We start from the raw sequence: 25,906 nt of genomic DNA, 5'->3' as shown, positions 1-25,906 counted from the left end.
GGTCTGGCCTGAAGACCAAACTGCGGCCAGAGACATCATCATGAAGTACACAGAAGCTGTAAATAAGAAAAAGATCTCGTAGTTGCAACCAAGACCTCAATCTCGCAGACTACTTGAATCCCAAGAAAAAGATGAAGCTTGACAGTGGGAAAAATTGTGGTGAGGCACTAGATAAGTTATCCGGAGAGGCCTTGAAGGATTTATCTAGTTTCGTGAACTCCACGCTACACAAATTGTATCAGAAACTTGAGGGATATAAATCTGAACTTATAGATCAGCCTTACTACATCAGTAATTGGAACCCTCTTGAGCTCAATGAAAATTCCTTGGACACTGAAATGTTTAAAGGTTTTAATGACGGTCAATCTACTATGGTCCCAGGACAAGCTTTTCAGTACCCTAATTTTCAAAGTGGTACTGGGAGTCTGGGACTAATAGTACGATTGATGATCATCATAGTATTAATGTTCATCATCCATGGGGGATATTGCAGCCCAGTGATTTTGGAAACGTGGACAAGTTCGGTTCAATGGGGGAGAAGTCGAAGAACTACAGTATTAACAAAACTTTTGTCAACAACATTTTTGCTTCCATTGATTTTAAGAATTGCTCCAACAATGTTGTTTCTTTTGTTCTGTAAGGACGGAAAGTTTTATAGTACATACCAGTATGTCATACTCACATTTACAAATGTGGCAATAAATTTGTTGTTATTGTGGTAACTTGAGTAATATTTTGTGTAATCTTAGTTCTATTAATGGTAATTACACCACCTACGACCTTGTTACAAATTTTTGAACAAATTTGTTGTCAATATTGTAATTTTGGTTTAACTACATGTAAATAGTGTAAACGAATGTCCTAACTTTGTTCTCAATATTTTAATTTTGATTCATATAAATTATAATCTTTATTCAAATAGATGTAAAATCAGTGTATGATAAATATCACAGTATCATAACTTGTCTCAAGCAAGGACATCTGGTTCTTCTACTCCATGTACTGGCATGGTCGATCAGGGACATCGCCAGTCGACTCATTTTTAGGGTTTGAAGCTGTGGAGCCAAACAACTTTTCTCTGAAGGATATTACACTGCCTTGGAATGAACAAAACAATATGGATCTTCTTCTTTATCAGAGTCATCATTATGATGGTTCCTCAATCGTCCCCTGTTAATTAAGTGTTGCTTGATCGATTTCATTATTCTGTCAAACTCAGCTAGAACTAGTTTGCCCTTATAAATTCCTTACCTTCACTTTCCTTCCTTGCATGTTCTGAGCAATTTCCACTCCAGAATATTCTTGTTCAATAAGTTGTTCGTCTGTGCAGTTTTCTGGTATTTTCCTGTAGATTTCTATATATTAAATTAACCACATCACGGGAGAGGAGCAACTTGACATTTTTTTTTTCCGAAAGAGAAAAGGAAATTACAACTTAGCACGTCTAATACAACTTTGACTATTATCAAACATAGAGATTAACCAACTATGTTAGTATAATATGAAATTTAAAGAAACATAAAACGTAATTTTAAAAAGAATATATCAGTTCTGAAAAAAAAAAATTAGTTAATTCGCGAAAACACAAACGTGATACATACGTAATGTACATCAGATCGAAACACATTAAACCAATAAAAGTACTATATCCTCCGGCAAAGGCCAAATCAACTTCAGATTCGCATCTTGACGAACCTTTTAGTTGAATTTACACGTAACCACACAAATTGATATCAAATATGTCAACTGCATGTACATTGATATTTAGTAGTATTATTATTTATTTTTCATTTCCGGGTCTGGGAAATTGAGCACATCATTCTTTGTGGCTGTGGACTTTAGCCCAACACATTGGGCCTGCCCACATTCCAACGCCTTCGGGCTCAAGAAAGGCGAAACAAAACCCCCCACAAGTTTGAAGAAAATTCCGAATTTGCCACTGCAGTGAAATAAGTAAAGGAAGCCCAAAGTGTAAAACCCTCTATCTCTCTCTTCCATCGCACATTAGACCGCTGCGCAAGAGCTTCGCACTCTCTCTCTTCGGCTTTGAATTCGATTCCGACGAAGGTAAAACCCCCTCTCGATTTGTGTTATCGGCCTCCATTTTACCGCTTCTTGATTTATCCAAACTCGTTAGGGTTCTTTGCTTTGCTTAGATCTCGTGCTTTGTTACTGATCTGTTTTCGGGATGCTTTGATTTGGAAATCGGGGATTGGAGAGTCGTGGTTTTGATGGGGTTTAGGCCCAGAAAGCAAAAGTTTTGATTTTCTTAGTGGTGTTAAGTTTGATGCTGTATTAATTGGGCGAGAATTTTTATTATTAGGGTTTTGAGCTCAATACTCAGAAGCTTAGGGTTAATTTAGCTGTTCTTAATATTAGGTTTATTTTGATTTTGGTGAAGAATTTATAGGAAATTATGTTATTTTTGAAGGTTTTTTTTAATTAGTGTTTTTGACTGTCTATTGTGTCATTTGGGTGGTTATATGGTGAATGTAGGATTGACCCGGGCATCAATGGCCGCGATGGCATCAAAGTTGCGTCAGTTGCAGTCCAAGGCTTGCCAAGCGACTCAATTTGTGTCCAAGCATGGAACTACCTACTACAAACAGTTGTTAGAGCAGAACAAGCAATACATTCAGGAGCCGGCAACTGTGGAGAAATGCAGTGAGCTGTCAAAGCAATTGTTTTACACTCGACTTGCTAGGTTATACTTCTGAAATTTCTTCTTTGTTTAAGCATTGAATTTTGTTTTAACTTAGCTATCGCTAGTAGAATACCATGAAGAAAGTTTCAAACTTCAACCAAGTTTTCTTAAGGTCTTAGCTGTGCTATTAAGTTGTGACATTGATTTATACAAGATGATATCATCATATGTCAAAACATGCCTGGTAGAGCTTTGAAAGTTGACTCACCGTATTATCACCTAAATAGCTTAAATGCATTAGTGCACGGTAGCTTGATGGACTAGATCATTTCAGAACTACTATCTTTGGTCGTTAGGCACAAGTTATAAATTAAACTGTTTTCTACACTTGGTACATATCTAGGGATCAGTTGCTCATTTCTCTTTCATATTCCATAGAATACAGAAAGCCAGAACCTCATCAAGTTGAAAAGCATGAATTGTCGTTGATGCAGTTATTGTTACTGTGATTCTGTTTCTTGTTTGTATAGCCTCTATTTACTTTGTATTCATCTTGTGAAGGGGTTGATCAAAGTACCTTTTCTCTACTCCTTTTCTTTCTGTTAACAAGTGCTCAAGGCTTTAGAGACTTGGTGGTTTTACTGGTGATGTAACTTATTGTACTGACCTTGTCATTTTGTTTCATAGAATGAGGATATGGAAAGAAAACTTCTGACTAGTTAGGAAATTGATTGATTTCAATTTGTTCATGGGCATATGCTTTGGTGTGTCTTAAACAAGGTGTTGTTTAATTTGTTGGTTTGAAAACTGATCACAGAAAATGCATCTGATACCTTCGCCCCTTCTTTGCATTCAACTTTTAATAGTTATGTGCAATAGCCTAGATGTCTTTTCTTATGATTTGTGCTACTGCTACTTTTTCTTTGAATGTAGCTCCTACATTAAAACTACTGCATATTTCCTACTTTATCTGACTTTTTAATCTTTACAGTCTTCCGGGTCGGAATGAAGCACTGCGGAAGGAACTTGATTATGTCAAGAGTTTGTGGAAAAACAGGCAGGATTTGAAGGTTGAAGATGCTGGCATTGCTGCTTTGTTTGGGCTGGAGTGCTTCTGCTGGTTTTGTGTTGGTGAGATTGCAGGAAGGGGATTCACTATCACCGGTTACCATGTCTGAGAACAACCATTTGGTAAAATGTTTGTAGGGATTTCATGTGTAAGCCTCCATTTTCATTTGCTTCTGAACTTCGGGTACTCCACTTGCAATTTTTGTTTTCCTAAAGAAATTTTTGAAGCTGAGAGGTTGGTATGCAAGTTTGACAGCCTTAATAATCAATGTAATTGAAAGTAACATGGATGGAGTTTATCTGTTATTTTTCTTGGAAGCAATGGCCATTGCTCATTAATGATGATAATACTGCATGAATTTTATTGGATTCACACCTTCCAGCCTATAAACGAGATCTTTGGTAACAACTTTGTTTGTGGTCTGATCAATCCCTTCAATTGAATGTGGTTTGATTGGATATTGATGATTGAGGACCAGTGATGCGAGTATGAGCATGTCAGAATCCAAAATGAATTCTTGCAGTCGGTACAGATCTGATAATATGAGGTGTGAATTTGCCCTCGTGAATGTATCTTTCAATGGGTCATGGAATCCTAGAAGAAAGCAGCCAAAAGAACTAAATGGCCAAAATCTCCATCGGAAAAGTAGCCATTGCCTTTTCTCTCTGCTCGGCCATAAATAACACCTTAAAATCACATTGTAATGTACTCACTGCCAATACTAATATTTCTGACTTCACACAAGCACTAGCGGCAGTTTTGTAATCTTCTCTTCAGAGATACAACGAAAACTCCCTGACTATCTCTTGTTTACTCGATCTTTTGTTACGAAGTTGATCTCACAAGAGAAAGAACCTGAACCATTATTTTCCCAAGCATCATATTTTTTTCAACGATAGATGTTTTCTTTATTTTATTTTGTAAATATTTTTTTGAAACTCAGTCAAGCTGGAAAACTTAACCCCACGACTATATTGAAGTAAAGAAGAATACATAGAGGGACGTAATGCGTAAACCTGTGAGCTAGAGATGACAGATAAATCATTATCAATACAATCCATGAGCCAAGAACGCTCTTTCTCTAATTTATTGGTATCCTATCGGCAAAGCCAGCCAAGGGTATTTTAGTAACATCAAACAGCGTCATTCTGTCCAATGAAAGAGGAGAACTGCAGCAACGCAAACTGTATTTAACAGACAGGAAAACGCCAGAGAAGACGACGAAGCAATTGAATCTCCCGCAATCGAGAATGTTGGGAGCTGCCGCCGTAACGACGCGTGTCGCCGTCGCTGTCATCTTCCTCGCCTCCGTCGCCCTCTGCTCCAACAACAATTCCGAGGTAAATGTGATGAGAAGAAGAAGAAGAACCATTCAACATAATAATTAAATCCGAAGCCCTTTTTTTTTTTTTTTGGTTGAATGATAAGCTAAAATGAGGATTATGGAATCTGCAGGAGTTGTGCAGCAGAACCTGCGCAGCAGAGAACTGCAATTGTGAGCTCCGATGCGTTTTTTTTTTTCTTTCTCAAAATTCATTTGTTCTGTGATTTATTAGATATAAATTATTTACTTGTTGTTTTTTTTTTGATGTTGAAGCGGTTGGGATTCGATACGGGAAGTACTGCGGAGTAGGGTGGACCGGCTGCCCAGGAGAGAAGCCATGTGATGACGTTGATGCTTGCTGCAAGATTCATGATGACTGTGTTGGCAATACAGGTTCTCATTAAGTTTTGGATATGATTTGATTTCTTGTGCTTGTTTTGATTACTCCGCATTGGCTTTTAGAGAAATGATTGGATCAGTTGCGTGAATCAGCAAGTAAATTATGAAATGCCCATAACTTTACTTGGTTGAGAAAGAATGGACCTTTTGATGGTTAGAGTCTTAGAGAGTAGGAGTGAATTGGGTAGCGAGTTGGATTTCTGTTCCAAGTCTCTTTTTGGATGATTTGATTAATAACATGAATAGGAAGTAGTATGTAATGCCAATGGGCCGGGTAATGCCAAGTGCATGAACATTTGAGTTGATGGTTGGGAATTAGTAATGAATTGGGTAGTAAGTTCACGAGTGTTAACACTCGTCTACTTTCATAGCCCTTCAGTTGAGGTTTCAGATCTACTCATTCGCAGATATACCAGTCACCTGTGTTCTTGTTGTAGCAGATGGAGTTCTGGCTTTATTTTGCCAAACTACATAGGTAAATGTAACCCAATATATAAGCACCAAGATGTAATCGGGTGAATTCTTAGCTTGGGTGGCTAACAGCTCTGGACCAGTATAAAGAACAGATAGTTTAGACTTGAGGGCTCAATCTGATCTTGGTGTATGTTGGTACTCAGTAGTAAACATTCTCTTTTCTTAGAGTTCTTAACTGTCAGGTAAAGAAATTAACAAACAAAGACAACTTGGATGATGTAAACAACAGATAGTTTAAACTTGAGGCATAGATCTGCCAGAAAAAATGAAGGAAAAAAAGAACTTGAGTGCTGGTCATCTTGGTGCATGCTGAAAATCAGAATAATCATTTTCTTTTCTTGGAGTTATGTTAACTATTGGACCAGAATTTTTAATCTTTGATAGCGTGAATTGAATGGATTTTATTTTCCGCCTTTCTATCAGTTGCGCACTCAAGAACCGTTGATTGCAGATTATCTCACTAGAAGTACATATTTGTTCAAAACTTCTTTCTTTTGGATGGTCGTGCAATAGCATGTTTGTTTGACAATATATATTGGTTTTTTAGGTATTAATGATGTAAAATGCCATGAGAAGTTCAAGAAATGCATAAAGAAAGTACAAAAATCTGGGAAGGTTGGATTTTCGAAGCAGTGCCCTTATGAAACAGTTGTGCCGACTATGGTGCAGGGTATGGATTTGGCCATCATGTTCAGCCAGTTTAGCAATTCAAAACTTGAACTATGACCCACAAAAGCCAAAACGAAGTTCTCTGCAAGACCCAAAGTACGGGATTGGAACTCATTTAACATGAACAGATGAACAGATCATATACACTTATTTTGTATTGTACTGCTCTAATAGACGTATAATTTGATTGGTTCTTATTCTAGGATCTAGAGCAGTCTGGTTATTGAGATGTAAAAACAAGCTGACGGCATGGAAATTTTGCAATACTATTCACGAGTTCCAGTAAGGTTAACTATTTCTGCTATTGTTTGATATATTGTTTATACGTTGTTTATGACGTCCGTTGATATATTCTTGCTACTGTGAATCATAGAAACACGTTGCACAAAGAAATTGATAAAATGATAGAATTCTTAACAGTTTTATTGAAGTGGTTTACAATCAGATCTATTATATGGATCAGACCCTCCTTCGATTCTCTACCACTTGCCACCCCTCGGCATCAACAACAGGCTTTGGTTTTGCTTGTTTTTTCTGATTCTCTTGACTCCCATTGGTATACCTTCCATTACGATAGTACCTCTGGCCATAACCATTACCATTGTACCTCTGGGCAGAACCATTACCATAGTACCTTTGGCCGGAACCTTTGCCATAGTACTTTTGACTGGAACCGTTTCCACCGCCATTAATAACCCTTCCATTCTCATAGTTCTTCTGATCTGGTCCATTACCATTCCTCTGGGTACCAGTGTAATAGGATCTCTCTGAAGAGACGGAAGTAGTAGTACTGGACATAGGTCTTACAGGACCATTCTGGCCGTTAGTAGTCTTTGTTGCAGGAACTACTACTTCTTCCTTTGCAGGTTGATTGGTCTGAGGAACAACAGGAAGAGTAGTAGTCACCGAAGTAGTCATAGAAACAAATGTAGATGCTGCCGCATTGTAGGTGCCTAGGTTTTTCTGAGCATCCGCAGCCTTGTTTTGCAAGGCACTTGCATAAGTCATCACAACAGTAGTGGCCTGAGTTTTTTCCACAACAGTAGTGGCTTGAGTCTCCTTCCTCCCAAACAAAATATTAGCTTTTAGTGGATTATTGATTGCTGTAGTCTTTACAGGGATTTGCCCGACGTAGAAAGTCATATCTGCTCCACCATTAGCAGCAGGTTGTTGTTGATAGTGATTGATGTTAGACATCTTAGAAGCATCGGTCAGCGACTTCCCAGAAGCAATAGGAAGAGAAGGTACAGCCGCTTTGGCAGGAGCAACGCTCTGGGTCTGGGACTTCTGACTAAAATCTGTCTTCTTAGAGGCATTGGTAGTTCTATTTGGCACCACCTTTGCCCAGGCAACAGGAGTAGGATGCACAGTGGAGGCATGAATGGTACTAGTTGGCACCGTCATCTTCGCAGAAGCAACAGGAAGAGGAGTCTGGGCCGCTTTGACATTAGCTTTCGGGGCTTGGGACGGCTTTGCCGAAGCAACAGCATGAGTCACAGGGATTCTTGGAAGTTGCTTATGGTTTTGATCATTATTTCTAAAGTTTGCAATCAATTGGAGTTCTTTGTCCCTGTTCTTCTTTTCTTCCTTCTCTTTCTCCATCTTTATCCTCTCGTTGTGCTCCTTGTTTTTGGCCTCTCTCTTCCTGTTCTTCTCCTCCTTCTTTTCCTGTTCTGAAACAAAGGCTGGCTCTGCTAGAGCAGCCATGGTATCCACAGGGTTTGGATGCACAAAGAGAGTGATGAGAGCCTAGGGTTTTTTGAAGATCACAAAGAGAGAAAACACGCTGAAGGCTTATGTTTCTGATCGATATCAGAATTGAGATGGAGAACAAGGTCTCAGGTTCGGCCTATTTATAGGCTCACCATGAGTCCATGACAAGCAATAGATTTAATCCGTAAAGAAATAGGAATAGGAATATTATAGTCTATAGGATTTGGAATGGGAATAGGAATACTACGGTCTACAGGATTTCCTTAGTCTATTATTCTATGCTTGCCTCCCAAGCCAAAATAAACACACCCTCTTTCTTTCTAAAATCGTCTCTTAATTTCTTTTGCCCAATTCCACTTAGTTCCTAGATTTTCTTTCCACTTTATTTCCATTAGGAACCTTAGTTGATTTAGATATATCTCACAAATTTTTAGATCCAAAGTTGATTTTTTTAGTGGACGTACATTTAGCTTTCGGATTTAAGTTCCGAAGCTCAATAGAGTACATATATAATCAAATGATGTATGCATAGCTGTTTTTACTGGGCATAGCTGTACCTTCATCTTTGGTATATGCATATTGTTCCAGTCATGTATATAAGTTCTTCAACGGCCAGGTCTTCCATTGGATTTATGTATCATGAAACTTGGAAAATGGATGCCTTATTAGGTGATGAAGTAAGTACGATCCAGAATACAGTGCTTGGAGATATGAGGTCTGGAAAAAGATTTAGATCTTGCTTTAGTAATGATGATCATCTAGATGTTTTTAGAGGGAATGACGATTGCATATTTGGAGATAATATAGACAGGGAACAATTCGAGAACTTTAGCGAAAATGTTTCAACGCAAGCAGAGGGGGAATGGTGAATTCTCATGGAAAGGCTGCTCATCAAAAGTATTAGTCTGGTACAGATGATGGTAACTTTAAATTTGATGTGGATTATAAGAAAAGAATCTAGTTTGTATTTTTCTAGTTTTTATTTGATGTGAATTCTTGGAGTTCTGAACAATAGACGGATAAAGTACAATTTAAGTTCATTTCATAACCAAATGACTTCTGTCCTCTCTAGTTCAGATAACAAAGAGGAGAAGTTAGCTATATACAAGTGTAAGCTTGCACAAGATTGGTCTCTAGTCGAATCTAGCACTGTCTTGGATAAATTTTTTTGAAATAATGTTAAGGACTTTTCAAACTTTGCCACAGCTTATAGAGAGTGAGGTAGTAGTTGAGCAAATAAGTGAGAATGTGACCTTGGGATCTTGACAGGTAGTAGTTGGGTAGTACTGCAATTAGAAATTGCACTGCTACTACTAGAATGTAAATTTTTTTTTTCTCTTTCGATTTCTTGATGTCTAAATTGTCTCCATCATATATCCTCTGGTTTGCTTGATATGCTATAAGATTTGTTTTCCATTATGACATGTCTGTTAAATGTTAATCAATATGAATTATCAATAAAGTACTTTTATACAAGGCCAAAACATGTACTGTGGGTTAAAGTAACATATTGCACCAAGAAAAGCTAAATGAAGCAATAAAATTCATAGATACATGTTTTATTCAAGACATTCATATTACATAAGTTAGGCTTCTTTTCCGAGGGATGGAAATTCAGTAATATTGAGTGTAAATGAAAGGTGCTTTGGCTTTGTCCTCATTAACCTGTTGCAAACTACTTCGAGGTTGATACTCTACCTTTTTGCACCCATCTTCTATCTTTTTGACTCTCTTGACCACCACCATTAGGGAACCTTCTTCCATTCCCATTGTACCTTTGTTCTGATGCATTAGTAACCCTTCTTCCACTACCATGGTACTTTTGGTCTGATCCATCATCAATCCTCCATGGATAGTACTTCTGGGCTGCTTGGTACTGCAAGTCCAGTTGATGGTAAACGTCATAGTAGTTAGAAGCTGTAGTACTATGGTCCAATGGTCCGTGGTCCACGTATTGTAGTTTCCTGAACTCACTACTAACAGTGTTGGTATTCTTTGTCTGAGGAACTACTACTTCCTTGGCATTCTCAGATTGATCGGTCAGCGCAAAAGAGTCATTGCTATTCCTTTTCGGAACAGGAGGAGGATTAGTGGTAATAGGAAGCGCTGCTGCATTGTTGTTGCTGTTGCCTTGGTTTTTCTGATCCTCTCCGGCCTTCTTTTGTGACGTACTTGCATTATTGATCCCATTTTCTTGCACTTTAGAACCATCTGTCTGCTGACTTTCCACAGCATTCCTTTGAGTCTCCTTCAACGCAAACCCCTCACTGTTGATTTTAAGATCAATTTCTGCCTTTACAAGGATTTGTCCAACAGCGAAGGATATCTCTTTAGTACTAGTAGTAATACTGGAGACAAATGTTACAGGAGCTGGTTGATGTTGATGGTGACTGATTTCAGACATTTTAGGGGGATCAATCTTACTAACTGGCACCAACTTTGTAGGAGCAACACGAACAGGAGTAAGAGCTACTTTGGCCGGACTTAGAGTTACTTTGACTGGAGCATTCTGCGACTTTGTAGGAGCAACACGAACAGGAGTTAGAGCTACTTTGGCCGGAGTTAGAGATACTTTGACTGGAGCTTTCTGCGCCGCCTGAGACTGCAAAGCTGAATTTTTAGAGGCATCAGTAGTACTAGTTAGCATTGTTTTTGCCAAAGTGACAGGAGCAGGAGTTACAGCACGTTTGATAGGAGCATTTGGGGCTTGGGACTGCGAATGACCACTGACATCAGACTTTCTAGAGACATCAGTGGTACTAATTGGTGCTGCCTTGGCCAAAGCAGCAGGATTTACATTAACCTTGACAGGAGCCCTCGGGGTCTGAGACTGCCAATGACCATTGATAAGAGTAGTCGAGCATTGGGACTGTGAGTAGCCAGTGATATTAGACCTTTTAGAGGCATCAGTAGTACTAATTGGAGCAGCCTTTGCCAAAGCAGCAGGAGCAGGAGTTACATTAGCCTTCACAGGAGCACTCGGGGTTTGAGATTGCGAATGACCATTGATACCAGACTTCATAGAAGCACCAGTTGGCACCGAGTTGACCGAAGCAAGAGGAACAGGAGCTGCATTAGCTTTGGCAAGAGCATTCGGGGCTTGGGTCTGCGAATTTGTTTGATGTTGACCCATATTAGGAGTAACTCCTTGAAGTAGCCTTCTGAGTTCATTCGCTTGTTGAAGGCAGCGATCCCTCTCCTGCTTCTCTTCCTTCTCCTTCTGCCTCCTTTTCTTCTCCTCAGCTGCCTTCTTCCTCTCCTCTCTCGCCTTGTTCTTCTCCTCCTTCTTCTTTTGCTCTGCTGCTAGAATGTCGACAGGCTCTGCTTTCGCATCCCTAGTAGATTTGACGGCTTCCCCCATATGGAAAGAGTTAAGACTTAAAGACTGCCTTTCGATGCGCAAAGAAGGCACTTATGAAATCTGAATATGCTGCGCAAAAGAAAGAAGGGAAAACAAGGTCTCGCCAATAGGGTATTTATAGGATCAGAGTCGAGACTGGCTTAGTCCTCAAATAGCTAGGTTTTAGTGTTATACAATTCTTGAGCTCCAAGCAAAACCCAAACTAAAAGACTTACCATTTCCAGGTAGGAACAGGAAAACGGGAAGAATTTGTTCAAAAAAAAAAAAGGAAAAAAAGGAAGAAGAAGAATTTGTTCAGAACTTTAGCTCGTATATAGTTTGTCACTGGACAGTACTTGGACACAGCTTGAACCTGATTAAGATACAGTTCCTATTGTTGAACTACCATAAGCTTCGCCAATCGCCACATCGCCACCACCCACTCCCGCAAGCAATTTGGTCACAACGTGCTGGATTGTATGATTCAAAAGATGGAATCATAGACTAAAGAGTAAATTCGATATAAAAAGATTTTTTTTTTTGGAGGTGTGGGGGTATCTCACTCCCCTAAGTTTCTTAGTAAGTATTACATTATTTCAAATCACAATTATTTCACACATGCACCTAAAATTAAAGTCCTGCGAAAGGTCAATTCAGTTGTTATTGATTTATCTTCGCCTCTATTAAACATCCTCACTACAAGCTTAAATACTCCATGTCTGGGAGAGCTGCTCTTTTGTCTCTGCAGCTGTGCAACACTGCAACTGCGCACTGATTGTGGTGCACATCGCATGGCATGCTTGTATACCTCTGTAATTTCATTGAATAATTGTTCAGCAAGTTAGTTTTATTGAATTACTTTTGAAGTTACCCTTTCAGATGGTAGAGAAATTATCTGCCAGGCAACCTGATGGCATTACCAAGATGAAAATGTTGGCTGCAATTGCAGAGAAAAAGAAGGTGCAATATGGATCCTGATTCAGTTGGAGAGAGAGATTCAAATCCTATGAGTTTCAGCTTATAGCTCATCTTGGTCATATATATATTGCATTGTGTAGTGTTTTGATTAATATTGTTTCAAACATTTGAGCATAATGGACCAGATAATTTTGCCATGGCCGGTAATATTTATGTGGAACCTCCTTGCATCCCACCTTCACCAGATGTGAGATATTATGGTACATTTATCGTCAATGGAAGATGCAATTTATTGAGCTTTAGTACTTTCAAATTAATTTCTCCCTTGTCTGATACTTTGGATATTTGTATTAATGTATACAGGAAGTGGATGGAAATGTTTTTAACTTTGGGTAGACGGAACTGGAATCACATGCATTTTCCTCTTTCCTTTGAGGAAGCTCCCTCGGCAGCACTGGCAGCGGTTGAGTCAGCAGAAAGGGCAATCATGGCTGCCAGAGCTGCAGCAGCTAGCACTTTCAAGGCAGTGTTAAATAATGCTTCTTTTGGGGACATGAGGACTGAAATGAAATTTAGTAGGTCTTGATCTCAACCTAGTTCAAGCTTTGGTTATGATGATCACCAGGATGGTTCGAGAGGGAATGAACACATTGCCTATTTTGGAGATATGTGGTCTTCCTTTGGTTCTCAATCAAAACATTTTAGTAATGATCATGGTAGTGTCTCAAATGACCCTGGTGAGGATTCTTATGGAAATACTGCTGTGGTTTTCGACGAGTCTGGTTCAGATGATGACAACTCTAAATTTGATGTGGACAAAAAGGCGAAAGAGTCTGGTTTACATTTTCCTTGTGCTGGTAGAACTCATTCTCAAGGCATTCAGCTAACTTAAAATGCTCGGGGTTCTGAACAAAAGACAGATGACGTGCAATCAAAGTCCACCATTTCACAACCAAATGACTTCTTCCCTGTGACGCTTCAGATGGACTAACGTCAGACAGTGAAAATCAGGAGTTAGACAAGTCTAATCTTGTTTCTAAACTTTCTCAAGAGAGAGGCCAAGGAGTTAAATATAGCGCTTTCTCAGAGAATTTTTGGTGATGAAGTATTGCCTACTACTGGTGAGCCATCTCCAGGGGCTGCTGAGATCTAGATTAGATACAAACAATGTCAAGGACGATTTTCAAACGCGGCCACAGTTACCTCAAACTATGAAGGATATATAGTGAGGTTTCAAGTGGATGTAGTAGTTGTGCGCGCTAGCGACATCAATAACAGGATCTTGAGAGGTGGTCTTTGGAATAAGGATCATAAGCATATATATATATGAGTCCATCAGGCAACATTGCATCCATATGTGAAGTAAAGGTGATGAGGTCAAGTTATTCGTTTGGCTAATTTAACTCAGATGATAGTGAGGCTGATGTGGAAGGTGTTCCGGACAAGATTTCCAGCAGCAATGCTCGTCCGAATTTTACTGCATTTTCTAGAAGGACTAGAGCCTTTTCTTCAGATTCTGTTAAGAGGTAATTCTAGCTGAAAGACACGTAGAGCTTTTTCTTTAGCATTAATTATTGTGTACACTGTTATACAAAGCTGGTGTCTCCATCTATCAGTGCATATGCAACCACTGGTGTAACAACAACTAACAACTAACAACTTCTGACATTAAATTACGCCTCCATATATGCTAGGAATCAATAATTCAATTAATATCAGTTAATGCTGCTTCTGATGATGATCTTCATGGGATGAACTCTCTCACGTACACTAAACTCTTTCAATGCTAGTTGTACTATCGGAATCGGATCTGAATGATTAAAGCCTTGAAGGAGGAGCTAGATAGGTCAAGTTACTTGTTTGCTTACTTCAATTCATATGGTATTGAGGCTGATGAGGAAGCTGTTCCCTGGAAGCTAAGATTTGCACCAGAAATACTAAATTTTGCAGCCTTTTCTTCAAATTTGGTTAGACACAATTCTAGCTCAAATACAAGTCTTGTAATTTAGTCTAAATTTTCAAGGACTTCAGATTGTTACCGATGTAAAATGCAATGAAAAGTTAAAGAGCTGCATAAAGAGAGTACTAAAAATGAGAGTGGATTTACACCTGATTTTTACTACTGTGTCACACTGTGTAACTAAAGGCGGGCCGATGAGGCACTCGTCACAATCCTGCCTATTTAATTATTCGGGTCTGAAAGTAACTTGCAAGTAACATTACTATTATTATAATCCGAAACAGGTGGCGAATATGTAATACACATTATTTTCCATTATTTGCGGCAAAGAGACAGCAATATTAGACCCCAAGAAGGCAAGAAATTACCAAATACAAGCACCGCAGAGGGAAGAGTAGGGGGCGGCAGCGGCCGCCTTAGTCCGCGTCTCGAATAGCAGTTATAATAACATAACAGATCATCTTGCGGTATTCAGAAACACACCTAACGAAACAATTTATAATGAGGACCACCCCATTTGGGAACCACCAAATTAGGATCGATACTGGAGAATACATGATCAACTGCTGGTTTAGGCTCTTCATACTCGATATCGAGCTAGTACAAACGCAAGCATGCTCACCAAAATGACCATCCTTAAAACACATGTACCCATGGCTACCTACGCACCCTTAACTTCTTAAACAATTTTCTCTGGTATTTATCACATAACTCTCTTTGATATGATCTTTTTTTTTTTTTGAAAGGAACCGTTGATTCTGATATGATCTTAGAACAACTCCAACAGATTCAAATCTCTACTTTAGGAAAAAATGAGTCTCTTTTGCTCCAACAGATTCCCTATAACTATCTCTATTTTAGGGAAAGTGAGGAGAGAGAAAACTAAATTCCCTATATTTACAGCAAACTCCAAAATTTTAAAGAAGAATATATAGATTTTATAGATTACTGTAAACTAGGGAATATGTTGGAGTTGGAGAAGAAAAATAGGCTAAATGTTTGACTTTTGTTTCTCTATAATACAAAAATTATAGGGAAGCTGTTGGAGTTGATTTTATGAGTTTTTGGGTGAATGAAACTAAGGTTATAATTTATATGGTGAACTTTTCACCATTTTAAGGAACAAATATAATTAAATTGTATTTTTTTTTTATCTTAACTTATACGTTTTAATATTTATTTCATTTCTATTTTCTCTGAAATTTTAATTTTCGCTCGTCATGTTAAAGAAATCAATAATTTAACTTTTTATGTTTAAGTTTTTCTTAGTTAATGAAGCTAAGGTCCAAACTCCAATATGAATGAGTAATAACTAATAAGGGTAAGTGTCACGCCCCTGATTTTACACACATGAAAAATCGATATATATAATCCCATAATTATACATGCGTGAATATTCAGTCATCAATACAAATACCTGGAACATCTTTCCCTTAAAACAAGTACTTACTGATACACTGAATCATCCAAGATAACATACACTCGCTCCACAGAGTTATATATTATACAAATTTACGAATTTAATTGCCATCACAATAAAACGTAAATGCTCCTCAGAGCTTACTGCATAGCGGAAGTCATATATTGGCAAAGCCAACAAAAATTGCTTCCTACCCGTTCTGCTGCCAACAAGCTCCTTCAGCTTCAGCCACGATTTTCCTGACCTGCAGGATTAGCCCCTACACCATATACAATGGTGCACCGGGGTTGCCAAATAACAAACCCGGTAAGCTTCTTCAAGCTCGTATGAGTAACTCATGAACATCAATCAACAACTCACATCAATCTGCTTAAGGAAACATGCAGCCATGAATCCTTCTAACATTCTATATCCTTTCCACAGAAAAGACAACATGAGTCACCACTATGACCATGCCCTATTTGCTAACTTAACCATCAAGTAGCAATTCAAGTCTCATCTAGACAATTAAAGAAGAATGCCATCGAAACTCTCCTTTAAGCTGCATACCTATGAGTCTCAAGCAACCTCGACCGTTACTCCCATAAGCTATCATGGCAGATAACTAGAACTCTATTGAAATTGTAATCACTCGTCCTAACCAGGACGTGATTACCTATTTCCTGCCTTGATCACCATCTGTGATCTATCACCATCTGTGATCTGTCGCCATCTAAGACATATGATTTCAGACTCCGTCTAGTCAGGAAATCAACATCAAGGTCGCCATCTGCAACCTGTCACCATCTGTGACCTATAATCATTAGACCCCATCTGGTCTCAGCTCAACCATTGATCACCATCTATCACCATCTGTGACTCATGATCTGCAGACCCCATCTGGTCATGAAGTTAAACATCAAGGTTACCATCTGCAACCTGTTACTATCTATGATCTATCACCATCTGTGACGTAAGATCTTCTTAGACCCTATCTGGTCTTAAGGTCAACGTTAAGTAAGTCGCATCTAACCTAAAAACGTTACAAGCACCTAGCTTCGGCTTTCCTAATCCTTGCTCACCATCTGTGACCCTTGGTACAAAGACCAATACATCTAAAATGAGTCACGCTTGACTCAAAATATAATATCAATCTCAATACTTTTCAAACAATAGAAAACATCTTTTTCTATAATATCGTTTCCTGAAAAGTCGCATTTAACAATAATATGAACACCATCATGCATATTATTATTCATCACAATCATTCACAAGGATATATATATTTCATCTAAATATATATATGTAGTCATTCGCTCAGGAATGCCTACTAATACCAACTATAGTTTGCAGTTAAATAATTAACGCCAAAACAATAATGGTACTTCTGTTCATAAAGGTCCTTGTGAGATTTACTCACCTCGAAACTCCTGCTGCGTCTTCAACCAAACACAAAGCCGCCAATTCACAAATAATCGTCCACTGTACTTCGTCAAGCACCTATTCACATACGGTTCCAACTTAGTAATGATTCACATTTGATTTAAGTTCGAAACCCTCTGTTTTGAACTAAAACCCTCAAAGTGGTGCCAATCGAGGCAAAACCACATCCGAGACCTCCCAAGGTCTCCGGAATACGCCCACGATCGATGTGACCAAACCACAAGTCGATCGGACGCTCGAATCCTCACGGATCGAATAAATCGATCGGTATGAAACTGTAAAAATCATAACAATTTCATACGAACTCCAAAATTTGCATATTATATATCGAAACGCTCGTATCGACGAGTAGAAGACATATAATACCAGAAACAGTTCCTTAAGTGGCCGGAACGCCGCCGGAACGCCACCACAGACGGTGGTGCACCGCCGCCGGCCAAAACTCAATATTTCACAAAACTCCCAACATCAAAAAGCTTCATCTAAGCATGCTTGTGAACTTTCATAACTGGATCGAAGTCAGAAAACAAGCTTAAGGGATCGAAAACTACCTCACAAGCCGTGAACAGTAATCCCAACTGAGTTGATCGAATTTTCACGTGAATCGATCCAAACAACCACCAAGGATCGATCGGCGAGGCAGTTCTGAGTTCAACCAAGAAAAATCGAAGCCGTGTCGACGTCGGAACTGTGTTTTCCGGCCGGGTCCGATTTCTCCAGTCTGCACCGCCTTGAATTGCCACCGAGACGGAGAATCGCCGTAAGAGAACACCAGAGGGACGACCAGACGGAGGAGGTGACCCTGCTGGCCAAGTTTCAAGGCCGGAGACCGCCGCAGTTGGCCGGAAAAGTCGGGTCGGATCGGCCGGGTTCGGGTCGGGTCAGGCGGTTTTCTTCGATACTGAGGGAGCGGACGAGAGAGAAGAGAGAGAGAGGGAGTGGCTTCCGGAAAAGGAAAATGAGGAAATGAATATATTTTCTGATTTTTCCTTTATATACTAAAACGGAAACTTCTTCCAATAGCCATAACTTCCTCATACGGACTCCGATTCACGCGTTCCGCATGTCCACGAACTCGTATCGACGCGCTCTACGACTTTCGTGAAGGAAGTTTTCCGAGAATCCCAACATATAAAAAGTCAAACTTCACACGACCCCCTAAACTGTGAAATTCAAATATTTATACGTACGAAAATCATTCCACTCCACATAAAACCTACGAATAAAGCATAATAACAATTATTCGTACAACTAGTCCATTATTAATTACCAAAATTACATAATGAAAATCCAGGTCATCACAGTAAGTCAGTCACAGCAGAAGGTTCTTCCCTGCAATCAATAATTGGGCTCTGAAGTAACGGCCAGGAGGTCAATTCTGACAAGATTCTATGCACTTATGTAAAAAAAAAAAAAAAAAAATATATATATATATATATATATATATGCATATAACCGACTTGCAATATAAATGCATCGCAAACAATGTTAAAAAAAATCATCACATGAATATGCAATCACATAAGTCAATCTAAAAGTATGAACCCATAGATCATGAGTTAGGTCAAAAAGCAACCAGCTTACACCAAAAACTCTTAGATCATCATAGAGTTTTCAGAAAAAATAAAAATAAGAGCAAAGCGTGTTGATAACTTGTTATAAAATAGAGAGAATATGGAGAGAGAATAGTAGGGAGGAAGTAGAAGTGTTATCATTCAGTCTCATTAGCCTCCTTTATATAGAGACAGGGTTTACATCAAAATATATAACTAATGAGTATTTATATGAACATCCACATAGATAATAATATTTACAACATATATATAATATATATATATATATATTTTTTTTGTTTTTTATATTTATGGCGCCAAAGTAAATAAAATTTCTAGAAGCTTTATTACGACCAGGTAGGGGCCGCAATTAATGTTTCGTTTCTTGACCCATACAAACTCCAACTGCCACATGGAAAATACACCACAATGCAAAATCAAAGTTAGGTAATTTCTTGACCTCCTTCGACTTTTTGACTATTTTTTAAAGTCATTTTATGATATACACTGTCGTGTAAGAGTTTTCATTTGATAAACATATGATTTTGGTGAGACTATCGATTATGTTAATTTTAATTATTTTTTCTTATTAATAAAAAATCAAACTTAATATTTATGTCAAAATTTTGGTAAAGAAAAATGTCTTGCCCACTAGTTAGTTCTGATTTTTTTTTTCCTTTTAGCAAAGATGATAAAGATGGTCTGAAAAATAAATGATTTAAGACTTAAAAAGTTTAGATATGAAATTACAATTTTTTTTTTGAGAATATAAATTATGAGATTAGTTAAAGATCAAAAAATGTGGAGAAACATGTTGGTGGGAAAAAATCAAGGAAGAATTACAGCTAGATTGAGATATTTATGAGTGTGTGATTCATGATGGTGGATCATTGCCATGTTGCCATGATTCTTATGAAGTTTTTCAAATTAAGTTGTATCTCACATCTCATCTTAATCTAATTAAACAACCACCTAATTCTAATATTATTTTCCACTAACAATCAAATGGGGCTATCAAACAATCATAAACACATACACATCCACTTTTTGGCACACGAAGTATCATTGAATTAATAAAAATAAATAAAAAAAGAAGAAGGAATTCTCTCAATTTCTCTTCAATTTAATTATCCTACTTTACTAAATAAAAATAAAAAGAAATAGACAAACAATAAGCAGACAAAAACAACGTTCTCACAGAAACTTTCAGAAAGGGCAAGTTAGTCAAACCCACAAAGTTCCATAACTGTCAGACTGTTATTTGATTCTTCTCCCCTGCACCTCCCCACATCTGAACCCAATTCTCAGTTTCCGTGTGACCAAGGAGAAAAGTCTTCGTTTCTTCTCCATTTTAGTTTCCACGAAATTTCACTTGGATTTGCTTTCCCTTCATCTCCAAGATTTGTTTCCCTTTATACCATCAATTCCCTATTTCATAAAAACCCAATTCAATTTTCATAAAACCCAAATTTTTGTTATTGTAATCTCACACACGCTTTGATACAATCAAGAACCCATCTTGGCTTTCCAGACCCATCATAAAGTTTTGATCTTTGGTTTCGAAGCATCACAATTTTGATCCACCATGCTTCACAGGAGCTTCAAGCCCGCCAAATGGTAATTCTTTTTGGATTTTTTTGGGTGAATTGTGGGTAAAGTTTTGTGCTTTGCTTTGTGTGTGGATTTGGGATTTTTAACTGTTTGATTGATGAGTTTGGGGTTTTTTGATTGGTTTTGGGTGCAGCAAAACGGCGTTGAAGCTTGCCGTTTCGAGAATCAAGCTGTTGAAGAATAAGAAAGATGCCCAGGTGAAGCAGATAAAGAGGGAATTGGCCCAATTGCTGGAGAGTGGTCAGTACAGGACTGCTAGGATTCGGGTTTGTCTTTGACCCTTCATCAAGTCAATGTTTGGTTTTATGTTTCTCATATTGTGATCGAGCTTGTTTGACTAGTTCTTTGGTTTTTGATCTCTGATTTTAGTAGCAGTTTGTGTGATTGTTGAAATTTTCATTTTTAATACAATTTTTTTGATGAGTTTTACTTGTATCTCAGGTTGAACATGTGGTGAGGGAAGAGAAGTTGAGGGCAGCGTATGAACTTATCGAGATATATTGCGAACTTGTTGCAGCACGATTGCCTATGGTTGAATCGCAGAAGTATGTAATTCCATTCAACATTGAGTTATCTTTGCATTTTGTTGTCATGTGTGTACTTTTAGATTCGAATTGGCTGCATTGTGTTGAATAGCTTGGTCGGTGTATCAAGATGGGGAGCCAATAGAGGAAGATAGAACTGGTCTTGTCGGCTTTGCAGTCGGATCAATGACACGAGTGCTATGTAGCTTCATCAAGTCTTAAGTGCACATTGTAGGAGTACTTATTTTTGCATGAAATTCTCCGATAGATTCATAAGTTAGTCATAAAGTTACCAGTATAACTTATTATCTGGTCCTAATTAGGGTATGGAGTTTGGAGCCTAATCTTGTCTTTGTTTATTTCTTAATGGCATAAGTTGTTTTACTATTTTTTATATTTCATTGCTCTGTTATATCTTCAAAAGAGCTTGATTCATGTTGGTTTGTTTAATGTTCTTTACAGAAACTGCCCAATTGATCTGAAGGAAGCAGTATCAAGTGTAATTTTTGCATCTCCTAGATGTGCGGACGTACCAGAACTCATGGATATCCGCAAGCACTTCACAGCAAAATACGGAAAGGAGTTCGTCTCTGCAGCTGTTGAACTGCGGCCGGATAGTGGTGTAAGCCGCATGGTACGTTTCTATACCTTGTATAATTTTTTTGGATAATCTTAATATGGACTCTGTCAAAAGTCTGCAGATTTGTTGTTATTGATTATATTTTCTGTTTTCTTGTCAGTTAATAGAGAAATTATCTACCAAATCACCGGATGGCCCTACCAAGATGAAAATTTTGGCTGCAATTGCAGAGGAACATAATGTCAAATGGGATCCCGAGGCATTTGAAGAGAAGCCTCCTGAGGACCTGCTGGTAAGAATGGTTCAGCTCTTATTCATTTATTCATTGCTTGATATAGATGACTTAAAACTATAGCTTCGGGTTTGTCTTATGTAGACTGCATTTGTTTTGGACATGCCATTTGATTAATATAGTTTTTACTTTTCTGCAGCACGGACCAAATACGTTTGGAATGGCCAGTATGGATTCTGCTCCACCTCCACCTGCTCATGATGTCAGGGGACCTCCTAATGTCCAAGTTCCACCTAATAGCATGGCCAGTAAAGCTCATGTGGAACCTCCCTCTGGTCCACCTCCACCTGATCAACCTCCAATTGCTCAAGTTCCACGCAGAAATTATGAGTATCACGATGGACCTATGAATTCTAATGAGCAGAATGCAAGATCATCACCTCACTTGGAGGATTCTGCTTCTACAAATGTTTCTGCCAACAAAGCAACCACATCTGCCAAATTTCATCCAGAAACGACATCTTCAGGTATATCAATTTGTCACATAAAGATTGTGGTTATTGAATTAAACTGTTTTGTGGTTGTATTTTGAATTTCTCTTCTATTGATACTTAATTGCACATTTTCATATAGAAACCAGAAGCAGTCGAACGGAAATGCATGTATTTCCGGGGGATGAAAGTTCTTCGGGCAGGCAGAATTGGAATATGCAATTTAAGGATGCTGCATCTGCAGCACAGGCAGCTGCTGAATCAGCAGAACTAGCAGGCATGGCAGCCAGAGCAGCTGCAGAACTCTCGAGGCAATACTCATCTGAAATGCACAATAAAAGTAATCAGTCAGCCTCTGTGCCAACTAATTCAAGTTCCATGAACAATGACCATTTGGGGAATAGTCTCCAGACGGCAGATCGATATCCTCAAAAGAAGTCACCTGAACGTCATGACATTTTAGATAAGGCAAGCATGAAGAGACAGTCTGGTAATTCTGAGGATATGCATGCAAGTGAGATGCAAACTGCTATCAAACCTGAGAATATTCCTTATTTTGGAGATATAAGATCTGAAAAGAAATCTAGCAGGACTTCCTCCCCATCTAATTCAAGTGTTGGTAGCGATCATCTGGAAGACGTTTTGAAAGAGGATGATCATATTAATTACTTTGCAGATCTGGGTACTGGAAAACAATCTATCAGGTCTTCCTCTCCTTCTCATTCAGGACATTTTAGTAACAATCACGAAAATTTCGCTAGTGTTTCTGGTGAGGGTTCTTTTGTTAGTGATGTTAACATCCATCAAAGCACAATTGGAATGAATTCTGAGGGAAATGCTCCTCTGGTTTTTGATGATTCTGGTTCAGATGATGATAATTACAAGGGACAAGAATCAAGTTTGTTTTTTTCTTCTCCTGCTAGAAATTCATTTCCTTCAGCTAGTTTAGATCCTTGGAGCTTTGAGCAAAAGAGGGATGAGGTATTTTCTTCAGCTAGTTTAGATCCTTGGAGCTTTGAGCAAAAGAGAGATGAGGTACCATTCAAGTCCGTTTCACCATTACGTTCTTCATCAGGGCAGCACTCCCTTCCCATCTTTTCTGAAGGTTTGACAGGTTCTACAGTCCCTTCGGAACCAAATGACTTCGTGCCTGTTACTTTTGATGCTTCAGATGGCCCAAGTTCTGACAGTGAGGAGGAGTTGGACACGTCTAAGCTTGTCCTGAGCAAAGATTCTAAATTTTCTCATGAGAAGATTGTTCAATCCATAAATTCAGGAAAGAGCCAGAGTGCAAGCCACAGGTCATTAGCATCTTCATCCTCTGATGAGGTACATCCTGAGAGAACCCAGGGAATTGAATATAGTGTTTTGTCAGATAAAAGGTTTGATGATGATGAATTGCCCGGTAGTGAACCATCTCCGAGGCTGAAAAAATCTGGATTAGATACAAGTGCCAAGGATGATTTACCTCAAACAGTGAAAGACGGTGAGGAATGTAGTTGTGCAAGTGATACTGACAATGAGTTGTTGGCCTTTGGGGTCTTGAAAGGTGGCCTTCGGAACAAGGGTTATAGGCATCCACCATATAATCGGAATCCATCAGGCAATGCTTTTTTGGGCAAACAAATTACTCAAGATACTCCAACAGTCAGGACTTCCGATGTTTCTCATACGTCTATTGAAGAGCCATATAGCCGGAAAGGGAGCACTAAGCTAAGTAAGGAACAAAGCGCTAAAACCCCAGCCACACATGTCACTCCTGATGATGATTCGTCAGAGGATGAACTCTCACATGAAACTCTAAGCAGTAGTCGCCAAGACCTGTACAATCAGAAATTGGTCAATCGAGTAGTACATGATGATTCTTCAGAGGATGAACTCTCACATGAAACTCTTAGCAATAGTCGCCGAGACCCATCCCATCATAAATTGGAATCCCAAGGAAAGACAAGCTCAACGTCTGCATTTTTCTTTAATTCAGAGGATAGTGAGGCTGAGGAAGATGTTCCTAGAAAGATTTCCACCACCATTGCTCGTCCAAGTTCAAAATTTTCTAGAAGGACACAACCCTCTTCTTCAAATTCTGTTAGAAGTTCTAGCATAAGGACAACAGTTGTTCCTGATGCACCAAGGACTTCAGACTATGGAAAATCCTCTTCAAGAAGTTCCAATGACGCTGAAACTCTACCAGAGCCCTCAAGAAGTCAGGATTGGCAGAGACCTATAGAACAAACAAGTTCTTATTCAATTCCAGAACCCAAGAAGACTGGGACATCAGTCAATGGAAATTCCTCCTCAAGAAGTTCTTATGCCACTGAAACTCTACCAAGTGCCTCATCCCAGACCAAGCGCTCAGACCGTTCGGCAAGTCAGGAGTGGCGTAGACCAGTAGAACAAGCAGCACCTAAACCAATACCAGAATCTAAGAGGTCCTCGCGTGTGGAGACTTCAAACTTATTTCCAAGGGAGAAATCATCCAATACTCCAATGACTGTAAGATCAGAGAGAACTGGAGCTACTGAAACTTCAAAGTCCTTGGGTTCAAAGTCATTTGGAAGAGAACAATCATCTAATCCTCCAAAGATTGAAAGATCAGAAAGCAGCGAAAGTTCAAAGTCCTCGGGTTTTAAGTCATTTGCAAGAGACCAATCGTCCAATCTTCCTGCAAAGGTTGTAAGATCACAGAGAAGTGACCCTTCAAAGTTCTCTCCTCCGAAGTCATTTACAAGGGACCAAACTTCCAATCCTCCTCCAAAGATTGTAAGATCAGAGAGCGCTGAAACTCCGAAGTCCTCTTCTTCAGTGGGGAAGGCTTCTCATGTCCACCCGAAGCTTCCCGACTCTGATGACTTGTTTGCCAAGTTTACAGCCCTCAAGCAGAATCGACAATAGACCAATTTATTTGCACATACAAATATAGGATTTTTTTTTAAAGAAAAAAAAACAAAAAAAAAAAGCGAGTATCATATTCTTTCATTTACTTGAATTTTTGTCCAATGTCAAGTACTTTGATTGCTACATGTCACTGTGCGAGTCCCGCTTCGTTTCTTCTTTTGTACATGTGCATAAGATGATTGTTAAATAGTTCTGTAATAAAAGTACTCTAGAATTTCTATCTTTTACCATAGTGTTAAATGTTATATTTTGTGAGTTGTGTCGTTTGGCTTTGCATGAGTAACTGTTCTACTACTGCTCTCTTGTCTAATGAATTGGTATCTAGAAGTTAAGTGGATGAGTCGTAGGACAGTTGTGAATCTGGGATTATAGAAGATAAGATGTCCATTATAGGGCAGCCATTAATTGATGCCTCAATAATGGAATTGGCTTTCTTTGCTACGTGGTTGTATATAACTTCCCCGACTACCATTACAATGTTTCTTTGTGTGTTATGATTATATATTCAGAATCCTTGTGCATTGCACCAGAAAGCAAGTGATTGGCAATAAACCAAATATATGTGTATTACAGAGAGGAGTTATATGAGGTGCTTGGATTTGGAAGATCTTTGTGTATTTAAGAATAATTACGATAGTAACAACTAAAGTAGACTAGCTTGTCATTGA

General features: G+C 38.7%; 4 protein-coding genes across 5 annotated transcripts; 3 read left to right on the top strand and 1 right to left on the bottom strand.

Moving 5' to 3' along the window:
- Window positions 1-1,917: 1,917 nt before the first annotated feature.
- Window positions 1,918-4,085, top strand: LOC112188907. Its single transcript, XM_024328137.2, has 3 exons — window positions 1,918-2,067; window positions 2,497-2,704; window positions 3,636-4,085. The coding sequence occupies exons 2-3, from the start codon at window positions 2,514-2,516 to the stop codon at window positions 3,820-3,822; spliced, it is 378 nt and encodes a 125-aa protein (XP_024183905.1). The 5' UTR covers window positions 1,918-2,067; window positions 2,497-2,513; the 3' UTR covers window positions 3,823-4,085.
- A 771-nt stretch (window positions 4,086-4,856) lies between these two features.
- LOC112188906 (probable phospholipase A2 homolog 1) lies at window positions 4,857-6,865 on the top strand. Its single transcript, XM_024328136.2, has 4 exons — window positions 4,857-5,053; window positions 5,169-5,208; window positions 5,311-5,430; window positions 6,458-6,865. Exons 1-4 carry the CDS (start codon window positions 4,964-4,966, stop codon window positions 6,634-6,636), a joined length of 429 nt encoding a protein of 142 aa, XP_024183904.1. The 5' UTR covers window positions 4,857-4,963; the 3' UTR covers window positions 6,637-6,865.
- A 173-nt stretch (window positions 6,866-7,038) lies between these two features.
- LOC112183553 (enolase-phosphatase E1-like) lies at window positions 7,039-8,286 on the bottom strand. Its single transcript, XM_024321934.1, has one exon. The coding sequence runs from the start codon at window positions 8,284-8,286 to the stop codon at window positions 7,039-7,041; it is 1,248 nt and encodes a 415-aa protein (XP_024177702.1).
- An 11,907-nt stretch (window positions 8,287-20,193) lies between these two features.
- On the top strand, window positions 20,194-25,465 carry LOC112187247 (probable secreted beta-glucosidase adg3). 2 transcript variants are annotated; one of them, XM_024325962.2, is made up of 8 exons: window positions 20,194-20,522; window positions 20,650-20,782; window positions 20,958-21,061; window positions 21,503-21,674; window positions 21,781-21,912; window positions 22,052-22,379; window positions 22,486-23,324; window positions 23,379-25,465. In XM_024325962.2, the coding sequence occupies exons 1-8, from the start codon at window positions 20,491-20,493 to the stop codon at window positions 25,233-25,235; spliced, it is 3,597 nt and encodes a 1,198-aa protein (XP_024181730.1). In that variant the 5' UTR covers window positions 20,194-20,490; the 3' UTR covers window positions 25,236-25,465. The 2 variants fall into 2 exon arrangements, with proteins under 2 accessions (XP_024181730.1, XP_024181729.1); XM_024325961.2 differs by having other exon boundaries at window positions 22,486-25,465.
- Window positions 25,466-25,906: the final 441 nt, after the last annotated feature.

This window comes from Rosa chinensis, chromosome 2 (genome assembly GCF_002994745.2).
Source record: "Rosa chinensis cultivar Old Blush chromosome 2, RchiOBHm-V2, whole genome shotgun sequence".
NCBI classification, from domain to species: Eukaryota; Viridiplantae; Streptophyta; class Magnoliopsida; order Rosales; family Rosaceae; genus Rosa; species Rosa chinensis.
Note: the sequence above shows the minus strand (reverse complement) of the source record. Positions and strands in the feature narration are given on the sequence as shown.